General features: G+C 39.1%; 2 protein-coding genes and 1 long non-coding RNA gene across 4 annotated transcripts; all 3 read left to right on the top strand.

The window, feature by feature from the left end:
- Positions 1-239: 239 nt before the first annotated feature.
- On the top strand, positions 240-1,167 carry LOC108032464 (histidine-rich glycoprotein). The gene is made up of 2 exons (XM_017106289.3): positions 240-354; positions 416-1,167. The coding sequence occupies exons 1-2, from the start codon at positions 343-345 to the stop codon at positions 1,058-1,060; spliced, it is 657 nt and encodes a 218-aa protein (XP_016961778.1). The 5' UTR covers positions 240-342; the 3' UTR covers positions 1,061-1,167.
- A 263-nt stretch (positions 1,168-1,430) lies between these two features.
- LOC108032468 (uncharacterized) lies at positions 1,431-2,312 on the top strand. Of its 2 annotated transcripts, none has more exons than XR_001768616.2 (2): positions 1,431-2,048; positions 2,118-2,312. It is a non-coding gene; the product is annotated as an uncharacterized LOC108032468 (long non-coding RNA). The 2 variants fall into 2 exon arrangements; XR_007763364.1 differs by having other exon boundaries at positions 1,431-2,027.
- A 7,863-nt stretch (positions 2,313-10,175) lies between these two features.
- Positions 10,176-10,658, top strand: LOC108032470 (partner of bursicon). Its single transcript, XM_017106293.2, has 2 exons — positions 10,176-10,430; positions 10,488-10,658. The coding sequence occupies exons 1-2, from the start codon at positions 10,176-10,178 to the stop codon at positions 10,656-10,658; spliced, it is 426 nt and encodes a 141-aa protein (XP_016961782.1).
- The last annotated feature ends 640 nt before the right edge of the window (positions 10,659-11,298 follow it).

Here is an 11,298-nt window from a genome sequence, read left to right on the forward strand (position 1 = left end):
TTACAATGAATTACTACACTGCCATTCTTTTCTTTCCTCATTTTTGTGCTTATTTCTCTTCTTTATCGATTTCCGAAACGGCAGCTTAAAAATAAAAGGGTCGAGCTGTCTGTCGAGTATAATTGCACGTCTCCGGGGCGAAAGTGCGGCCTGAACTTGAACTGCAAATTGGGGCGTAACTAAAGAGCGATTTGGCAATTCTATTTTTGAAAGTTCAAGCTATTGGTATGGTTCCAACTATAAAAAGGCCGGGTTAAAGGTGATTAGGCACAGTTCACTTCAGCTTGGTGATCAGACAACAGTAGTCCAGCCAAGATCAACTCATAAACTAGCTGCGGAACCATGGCTCAAAAGGTGAGTTCTGTTCGAAGGATAATCAGCTAAGGAGGTAATGTTACAACTCGATTTTCCCCAGTTTGTCGTTGCCTTTGTCCTGCTGGCCATTGTGGCTATACGGGCAGCTCCTTTCCATGGCCACGAGCATCATGGCCACCATGGTGGAGCCAGCAGTCATGCCTCCGTGCACCTGACATCCCACGATGATCACCACGAGGAACACCACGGTCACGGGGGTCACCATGACCACCATGGTCACGATGACCACCACGACTCGCATGCCGAATACGACTTCACCTACGGGGTCAAGGATCACAAGACCGGGGATGTGAAGACGCAGAGCGAGTCACGACATGGCCACAAGGTTACCGGACACTATGAGTTGATCGACGCCGATGGTCACAAGCGAACTGTCCACTACACGGCGGATAAGCACAAGGGATTCGAGGCCCAGGTCCACCGCGAGAAGATCCACGGTCACCACCAGGTGGAGCACCATGCGCACGGACACAGCGGCTACGAGGGCGGACACGTCGAGTTCGAGGAGCACTCCTCGCACTCCGGCCACGACTACGGCCACGGACACGAAGGACATGGCTATGGCCATGGCCATGGTCACGGCCACGGCAGCAGCTCCCACAGCTACTCGCTGAAGCAGGATCACGGTCACGGACACAGCCATGGCCAGGATCACGGCTCCGAGCACGGTCACGGCCATTACTGAGTTGCCCTCGTAGAAATCGAATTGTTAATAATCTCTCATTGAACTCTTACCAAATACCCAATGTTGTTATACCCAAATAAATCAGGCAAATATTTTCAAAAGTGAAAGATTGGTTTTTTTATTGGAAAGATTACGGATTGGGTGGTGAGTACCATTTTTAGGAAAATAAGTCGGCAGGTACATCTACAAACATATCATACTAACAATACTATAAATAAAGAGAGATTTTCCCCGGTTTTGAAAAACCGTCCAGCATTTAGTAAATACATCTTCTGATTCTCAAATAATACCTTTAAATAAAGTTTTTAAGTTCATTATACTGACAAAAAATGCATATTAAGGCTTGCGGTATAAAAGAAATCTAGTATTCCTCACATAATAAGTCAAAAAGAGGATTACCTTTTATAATATATACAAAAAATATATATTCACCAGCTACAACATCAAAACTCTGTTCCTTTTTCCTACAAATTATTTCGGTAGTTTCGGTATAGAAGCCCTGTGATGATAAATCTGAGGAAATTAACCGACTTGCCATTTGAGGTCCTCGACCTAGTCTTTTCGGAATTAAGTCTCAAAAAGAAACTGGAACTGGCTCAGGCTCATGAGTATCTAGGAAACGCATTTTCCTATCACAGTAGAGAAAATTACAAGAGCTTAAGAGATATTTTCAAATCATATTCCGGCTTACCCACAGAATTGTGGGAGGTTCTTTTGAAGTATTGCGGTTCTACCATCAAGGAATTGATATGGGATGATCATTTGGCACTTGCAATTCAGCAGTACTGCCCAAACCTAGAATCCGTATTTATTTATGTGCATCCGGGATCATATGACACCATCCAGGATTTCTTAATCGAGCGAAAGGACTCCCTTAAATTTATTGAAATAATTTTACAAAGCGATGTCCCCATAAGAATCTTGAATTTGGTGACCGGTATGACCAACCTTACAAAATTCTAAATAAGTAAGCATCTAGATGATAGATGTATGTCTCGTTTAATTTTTTAAAAATTTATAATTAATATATTTTGTTGTTTTTATGTTCATTGGCCAGGGAATAAGAAATGTAAGCAGGAGTTGAATATCGAACGTCTTGCAGATGAGTACGAACCTTGTGTGAACGTATTTCGAATTGGTTCTTCAGCAGGGACTTATGGTGTAGTTACACTGCCCAAATTATTGTAAGATTTGTATTGTATCTATGTGTCTTATAATAAAAAAATATATACTCATGCATTTTCGGAACCCATTTTAAATATTTTAATAAACCTTAATACTTATTTATAGAGTATATCAATCGAACAACTCAGCGGCAAATCCGCACAGGCAATAATTTAGGTCAGATTCCGCATTAAGCGATGCGAATACAAGCTATATAACATAAATTCGATGATGATAAATCATGTTCATGCTGCCTATCCATAAATTAGCCAGCATCCATTCGCCGGCTATTTCAGGTGCCTGAAAACTTGTATCATCAATTCATGCATGCGCATTATATAGATGCGCGCATATAGCGTTTTTTTATGGACGATTTCTTTTCACTTTTAGTGGTGGCAATTGGATTTTCGGAGTTGGAAGTCCTTTATTCATCCTCGCGTACCCATAAATCAAATATATCTCCCTAGCACTCGCGAGTATGTGTGTGTTTGTTTGCTGCCCTCCCCTCGCCAAAGAGACGGCTACAATTTGTTTAACCGACAGGCTCGGCACATCCTTGCGTTATCCTGTTGCCCTCGTTTGTTGCTGTATTACAAATGACTGTGGAATATTTATAAGCATCATAAATTTAATTTATGTCGCCGCTGCGCCCGCCGCCTTTATTGTGCGCATAATAAACGCTCCACAAAAATCCCTTCTCGACCCAACTCGACCGGGAATCCCCCTCCAGATCCCTCGCGCTCCGAAGTAATTTATTATTTTTATACGTTCCATGCGTTTGTGCGGCACGCACTTTCTACATTATATAATACACAAGATATAGTGCGAAAATTGCTGCAGCTATTACTTATATTTATGATGGCGTTTTTTGCCGGATTTTCTTGTTCCTGGTTGCAAATACCGATCAATTGAGGTTTATTGTACTGTATCTGTGGGTTTAAATTTTGAACAAAAATATAAACAAAATATTTTGTGCAATAAATAAAATTAACGAGAAGAAAAGGAATTTACTGAAATAATTTTTCCAAAGTCGTACAATACATCTGAGAGTTTAAATTCTAATCAAAAATATATTTAAAATATTTTGCAAAATAAAATGCAAAGAAGTAATTACTAATTTATTTTCTAAAAATATATTTTTCATCATATATTACAAAGTTTAAATTTAAATTAAAACTGAAAAGTATAAATAAATAAATTAAATAAATTTTATAAAATAAAAAAAAAATTATAAATAAAGAGTTTACTTTTACTTTTCTATTCAGAATCCCAGAATTTCTTCCTTTTAACTCATACATAGGATATACTGAAATATTTGATTTTAATTTTTATTACATTGAAATATATTCGGCGCTTTCTTTTAATTTCATATGGAAATAAATCGAAACAACAAATCAAATACCATATTATTAATATTCAAGGAAATTATTTGTTTTGTATTTTAATTTCGTTAATCACGATTCTCCATCAATGCCTTTCGACATTTAATGAGCTCAACTGAAAAATTTACATGCCACCCAATGCAATTGAATCATAAATTTTGCCTGGAAAAAAATTAAATTGAAATTAATTAAGCTAAGCTTCAAGGGAATGTGAAGTCACCGTTGCCTCAGTTCGTAAATTCAGTTGATTACGATTTATTTGAAATGAAATGAAACCGATAAAAAACGCAGAAACGCAAAGCGAAATGAATTTTAGAAAACCGAAAAACTAACCAAACGCGTTGATCAATTTGCATTGCAAATTGCTTTGTCAAGTGAGTTTTCAGCTCCATCCGCGCATAAAAATAAAGTAAATATATATTTTATGTTTCACTTGTCGTCGTTTAATGCCATAAAAATGGGTATGTGTCTTATTAACTGATGAGGCTGTCGCTTCGACCAAAAAAATACATATTCACAAACCGGTATGGCACCAGCCAAGTCAAATCCGAGAGGAGGGCGCCCCCAATCCAGTGTCCGTTACCTGACTTGGGCCATAGGATGGTGTCATTAATTTCGGAATCGTAAAGCCCACAATATGTCAAACGAGACCACACAGCGTCGTAAAATTCAATGTTTATGGGCTGACTGTGACTCTGATTCGGTATAGTAAGTTTGGTTCGATTTCTTCAAGCCGAGCTTGCCTCGATTTTGGCTTCGACTTCGGTCTGGGCTTTGAATTTGTTATCAAAAGTGTCGCGTCGCTTTTAATGGCTTTTGCTTTAGGTGGCTGCCTTGTTGCGTGTTTCGGTTTTTTAAACGCTTGCCAGAAAATTAAGCGTAACTTATTTGTCAAGTTTCTGCTCGTTTTTTCGAGTTTTTGTTAGGCAAACGTTTTTTGGAAAACATAAATAAGCTTGATTCGGTAGGAGATTGTGTCCAGTCAAATGAGTGCAAAATGCCATATCAATTAATCTGCGGGTCTTGAGTGCTGGCATTCATAGTCCTATTTGTAACAACCCGAATTAAAAGTGAACTTTTTTTTTGCATTACAATTTCTTCTGGCAATCAATAAAAATTAAAAGTTTTAACATAAATTATAGTTTCGTTTTTCCACCACAAAAAAAAACAAGTTTAATACTCTTTCTTGAATCAAGAATAATTTTTTCTTGAACCTAGAATAATTTGTTCTCAAATCAAAAATAGTTTTTTCTTCAATCAAGAATATATTTTTAGATATCCATGACAGAAAATAGTCACGAATATACTGCGCGTTCTTGAATAAAGAACAAATCCTTCTTGAATCATGAATAATTCCTTCTTGAATCAAGAATAATTCGTTCTTGAATCAATATTTCGTTCTTGAATCCAAAAACATATGCAATTGTTCAAATTCAATAAATAAATTCTTCAATTTACAATCGCTCCATTTGTTTTTCTAACTGTAGAGAATACAAATATTTTACACTAGTTAATAAATAAAACGAAAAACTGATTTTCCACGAGATCAATTGGCGCGCCTAAGTCCAGTTGGTTTGGCCGCCCAATGCAGCATTTGGCCAATTGCATTGCTCATTTTTGCACACACTCTGCGAAATATCAATAAATATTTTGCTAATTACACCGCAGAGTGATTATTTAAGCCGGCGATATGGGCTGCTGCCGGTGTTTGTGCTGCAGCTATTACTGCCGGTCGGCCGTCAGATTGTAACAGATGCCCCATGGCATCCATAATAATGTTAAATGCTTTATAATAACCATAAATGTTTGAAATGTATGTGCCAAATGGCTTTTGCTGGCACATCCAACCGCACACAGAAGCGGAGTCCAGGCGGCTCGGCCTATAACCAGTTCGAATCCAGCTGCGTCTCTCGACAGCCGGCACAGTGAGAGGTCCATGGGTCCCCCGATCCGAAAGAGCCGGACTCCGACTTTTTGCCATGGAAATTGTTTATGACGGGGGGCTGGCGGTGTGTAGTGCAGAGTGTTTTTCTGAATTTAACTGATTTTTAATGTGCGCGGCGAGACTTGTGGGCGTTGGCGAGATCGAGAGAGGGGGCAACGGGCATAACTCTGGGGTCGACACATAACGCCATTTGGTATTAGCCAATTTGCGGCAGTTTATTGGTGGAAAAACGTTACGGCATGATTGGCTGCCGGCTACTGTTTAATAAACTCATTGATTTATGGCTAATTAAATTTGTTGGCCATATTAATTTATGCCAATTTTTCATGGCACATGCGCAATTAAACGAATTCCCCAATGGGTCAATGCTACATTTAGGCGGCCAAATAAGCCCAATGAACGGGCTGAGTGTGCACATGTATCGAGCATATATCAATGATTAATGATCAACAAATTGGGTTGACGGGTAAATGGAATTTTTCCTTATTCCACCGAGGAGCTGACCATGAAAATTGAGAACCCGCAACGCCCCAAACTGTCAGTTATCCATCACGATTGATGGATGTGCTGGACGGTGGGGCAGTCTTAACTTCCTCGGACAGCGAGAGAGTAGAAGCCACCGTCCACTCATCGTCGCTGTCCGTAACCATTATCCGCAGCTCTAGCCCCGGGTACTCACTCGGCTCTATATGTACAACGTATACTCGTAAATCGTGCAAAATGATCTTCACTTCCCACCATATAACCGTAAGGAAGAGCCCCACTTCTCGCCGATCGCCGGGGTGTTACCCACACATAGCACCGCGCTTTTGGCTGCCTCCGCTTATCCAAAATTGCAATCAACTTAATAATAGGCTCCGCGCGCCTTAATGCTGATTAGGGGTTTTGCTTTTCGGCTTTGGACGGGGGGCCGCGAGATTGAATGTTGGGGCACATACGCACCGTAATTATGCAGGGCAGTGTACAGTTGGCTAACGGGCAAAGCGACCTGTAGCTGGCTACTTTCGCTTTACTACTTTTTGACTGGAGGATTGGCCGCACTTGCAAATCATAACACTTATAATAGGTACACGACTCAAAAACACTTTAAAATAAAAGTTTTCAAGAAATTTTTACCTTAAATTATTAACATAAATGTATGGTTAACCTATATTAACAATCTCAGGTCTCTTTTGGTTTTTACATTTGAAAGAGTTTTCGTTTTCGATTATACATTATTTTGTATTCAATTTTGAACATTATAACCAATAAAAATAACTTTTTTATCATTCTCATAAACCTCATCAAAGCATTTTATCACTTTATACAAAATCCATTAGTAAGCTATCCCCAATAATTAACGCTGAAAAATGGCATCTCGGGTATGTTGCAATACCTTATTTTATTTTCGTTTCTACTTTTCCACCATTTTTTTATATCACAAGCTTTATGCGGCTATCAAAATTAATTTCCGATATGATTGATATGTTTTGCAGCCGCACAAAACCGCTGCCAAAGCAGAAATGACTTTGTCCAGCGGACAACTATAAATCATTGAGACAAAAACGTGAACACGCGGCACACATTAGTCAAAGAGGGCAAAGGCAGCCGAATCGAGCTGTTGGCCAAAACGCATAAACATTTTACAGCGCAAACAATTAACTAAAAATAACATAAAAGAGTAGGCAGCGCTCCGCGAGACGGGCCACATGTCTTGAAAATCTTGAAACGAAAAAATGATTAATGAACGTCACAATGGCAGTTTGGGAAAGTTACATAAATTAACACATGTCTTTACCATAATGAGTCAACAGCGATTTTGGCCGAGTAAGAGCCAGCTCAGCCCGGTCTCTAGTCGTCAGACAGGCAGCCCCAAGGCGCTCAAATCGGTTTAATATAATTAATGTGTCTGCTGATTATTACTTTTCGAGTATGTTTCTACGGCTGCCATTACGAGACACAGACAGTGAGTATCAATTCTAAATCAATTAGGCAAGAGCAAGACGACGGATTGGGGAACATTAAAAAACTATTAGGCAGTCCAGGCATAGGAACAATAAATTGAATATTTTTTTTACTTGAGCATACAAAGGGTTGTAAATATTTTTAGGTGATCAATTTATAAAGATAGAAATTAATAGGAGCATTGTCCTTTATACCTATTGTTTGTTTAATAAAAAAAAAACTGTTTAGAAAAAAAAACTATTTTTTTATTTAAATTGATCATTTAAATTAGTTAGATAAAGCAAACCCTTTTTTTAAAGGGCATTTTCCAAGGGATTATATGGCTATTATAGTTTAGGTGTAGGTGATCATTTTATAAAGATAGGACTAAGTCCTATCCCATAGGATTATTGTCTTTAATATCCCTTGTTTGTTTAGTAGAATATAGATTAAAAAAATAAAATTGAATTTCTTAATTAAGTGATTCACATATAATATAAGATGTCCTTACTCATTTAAATAGTAAAATATATAGAGAAGTTTTGATTGAAAGAGACATTGAAAGGGAATGTATATTTCTACAAAATCTGTAATTGAATTAACGCATATCGGGCTTAAAAAAGCATAGTAAATCGACACCACTCCGACGATTTCATGACAATTCACAGCCAGGTCTGTCAGAGTTTGTTTTATTATTTGCCATACATTATGGTTTTTTCCTTGTCTGCGGACAGTGAAATGAACGCACGGCGAACCAAAGAATAAGGGCAACTTTCTGGTCATGACAGGTTCCGCAGGACACGGCCAGACGGGGCACACACTCATAATTGTTGTATTTGTTGTTAACGGAAAACAAAAGGAGCAGCCGGTCCAAGTTCATTCAAATGGTGCGGTTCGGTTCCGTTCGGTTCGGTTGAGGGCAAAAACGCCGCAGAATGCGGCAATAAAAAATGTGTGGCTCATGTGGCCCCAGGGCAAACATATTCGGAACAGTGAGCCGGGAAGGGGATGGGTGTGGGGATGGGGACGAGAGGCCCGGGCAGACACTAATTCGATCTGATAATCATGGAGTCCCGCCAAAGGGCATGAATTGTAATTTCCTCTTTCGCGGAATTAACTGTCGGTCCCTGTCGCTTGGTCGGCTGGCTTTGTTGTTACGATGTTTGCAATTTTTTTTGCTCTTCCTGATTTTATTTTTTGCTTTGGAAATCTGTTGATTTTATTTTTTTTTACATTTTTTGGCAGAGACCTACAGGCCAACCATTGTTGACTGGTATTTATGTGTCATATTTATTCATTTAAGGCATTGCGCTTTTGTTTTTTCACTCCTGCCGGTCGTGTGTCTCTTTGCATTTCATTCATGTGCACAATGGCTGCAGGACGTTTTTTTTTACCCTTAGTATCCTTTGATGTCTGGGCTCCTTAGCAAAACTCACTAATTTGAGCATTGAGCTGATAGCGTGGGGTAAAAATAAACTTAGGTATTTAAAAGATTCCTTTGTAATTCCTATTTAATATAATTACTTGGTACTCGATTTGAGTCAGCTTATGAATAAACACAAATTTGTATTTAAAAAATGATTAGAGTAACAGTAAATCTAATTATAGTTTATTTATCTTTAATAATACTACAAAATAGTTGTAAAAACAGGAAACAATTTTACAAAATATCTTATCTTTAAGAATTCTTTAACAAATAGTTTATTTTTTACTTTATGACATGTGCCTTATCTGTACCCAACTGCAGTTTAAAACAATTCAGAGGGAAAATTTCGGTAAAAAGCACAAATCCAGACAGTAAACCAAAAAGGCAGAACAAAACTTTGCACCCGAACGATGGATACAAACATACATCCTTGTTTATGTATTCAAATACTCGTGTGTATATATGGAGACGAGACCGACTGAACAACAATTTTGCAAACGGAGGGTAAAAATAAAATCAGCATTTTTAGTAGTTAATTTAATTTATTGCAGCGTTTTTATGGTTGACTTTATTGCATAATAAAACATAATTTACTGCGCCATTGAGACTTTTTGCGTTTGCGTCGATGATTCTAAAGCGCAGCCATCGACCATCCAGCCCGCCGGGGAGCGAAGTGGAGAAGGGCAGGCCCGCCGAGGGATACAGATACAGATACATTTGCAGGGCAAGAGAATGTGGTTGCTGCGAAATTGGGCGAGACAAAGACGATGCCAACGGGGGGAGGACTGGGCCAAAGGCCGGAGAAAGGAGATACGAGAGGTGGGAAACTTCAGACAGATTGCGATTTCATTTTTTGTTTACGTGGCCGGAAAAGTGCGGGGAAGCCCCAAGAATAATGGGATCGTCTGCGGATTAAAGCTACAAATATGAGTCTGTTTATGGCACAGTGACTTTACTTGTTCTATAAAAATATATATATATATTCCCCAAAAAATCGATATATTCCTAATGGGTTTCGCACCCAACTTTTCGCAACTTGTGGCCAAGTCGTTGGATTTAATCACCAATTAACAGAATCGAAGAGCGATGTGAAAGCTGCCTCGGTCCTACCGCAACTTAAGCGACCGAATTTCACCCGCTGGGCAGGACACAAACCTTCCATCAGCCAGTCATTGACATATATCATAGAATCCAATTGAGTCCAGCCTTTGTCCCGTATAAAAGAGATGCCGCTTGGAGGGATTGCAAACAGTTGGACGTTGGGAGTGGGTCAGCATGCAGGTCCAGGAATTGCTATTCGTTGCCGCGGTCCTCCTGCCCCAGGGCCTCAGGGCATTGCGATATAGCCAGGGCACCGGCGACGAGAACTGCGAGACCCTGAAGTCGGAGATCCACTTGATCAAGGAGGAGTTCGACGAGCTGGGCAGGATGCAGAGGACCTGCAACGCGGATGTCATTGTGAACAAGTGCGAGGGACTGTGCAACAGTCAGGTGCAGCCCTCGGTCATTACTCCCACGGGGTTTCTGAAAGTGAGTGGGATTTGTTCTTGAATTTAGCTGAGAATTGTACCGCACCATTCTCTCTAGGAGTGCTATTGCTGCCGCGAAAGCTTCCTCAAGGAAAAGGTCATAACCCTAACCCACTGCTACGACCCGGACGGCACCCGCCTGACCTCTCCGGAAATGGGCAGCATGGACATCCGTCTGCGTGAGCCCACCGAATGCAAGTGCTTCAAATGCGGCGACTTTACTCGTTAATGGCTCACTACTTGATATGCCATACCTAAATTCCAATTTAATATTCAAAATAGATGTGAAATACTCACTTATTGAACGCCATCAAGTGTCCTAACATTTATTTGAACTGTATTTACAAGCTCAACAGTAAACCAAAGTCTAAAAAAATGAATGAATGAAATGAAAAGGTATTCTTTTTAAAAATTTCTAACTTTGCTTTCTCTAAAATCAACAACTTCTTTTTTGTATTTAAATTTATTGATAATTTCTAATTTAATATTTAAAATAGATCTTGCTTTATGCTATTTCAGTTTATGGGTAATACATATTTTATTTCCAAACAGCCTACAAATTTACAAATGTCAAACAAACAAATAAGCCCTTTAAATTTAGCAAATCATTTCATCAAGCTATAAAATCTAAGATTTTTTTTGCTCATTAAATTCATTGCCATTGCCTATAGTCTAAAATTCAAAATAAGGCCGCTTGCCTTTTGGATAATAATTAGAACTCCAGTTCGAAGGACTGTCTATTTCTTGACCTAATATGGTATGCATTGTGTGGAGAACATCTATTGCTCCGATATTCAATAACCCAAAGGCTAACATCTGTTTGATTGAAAATACAGTACGCATTTCACCCAGGGGCACTTGCGTTACTC

The sequence above is a fragment of the Drosophila biarmipes genome, chromosome 2L (genome assembly GCF_025231255.1).
Source record: "Drosophila biarmipes strain raj3 chromosome 2L, RU_DBia_V1.1, whole genome shotgun sequence".
NCBI lineage: Eukaryota > Metazoa > Arthropoda > Insecta > Diptera > Drosophilidae > Drosophila > Drosophila biarmipes.

Excerpts from the sequence above, each read along its gene's own strand:
- LOC108032470 (XM_017106293.2), top strand. The coding sequence starts at position 10,176 with ATGCAGGTCCAGGAATTGCTATTCGTTGCCGCGGTCCTCCTGCCCCAG. Across the intron at positions 10,431-10,487 it reads CTCCCACGGGGTTTCTGAAA|GAGTGCTATTGCTGCCGCGA; the intron begins GTGAGTGGGATT and ends CATTCTCTCTAG.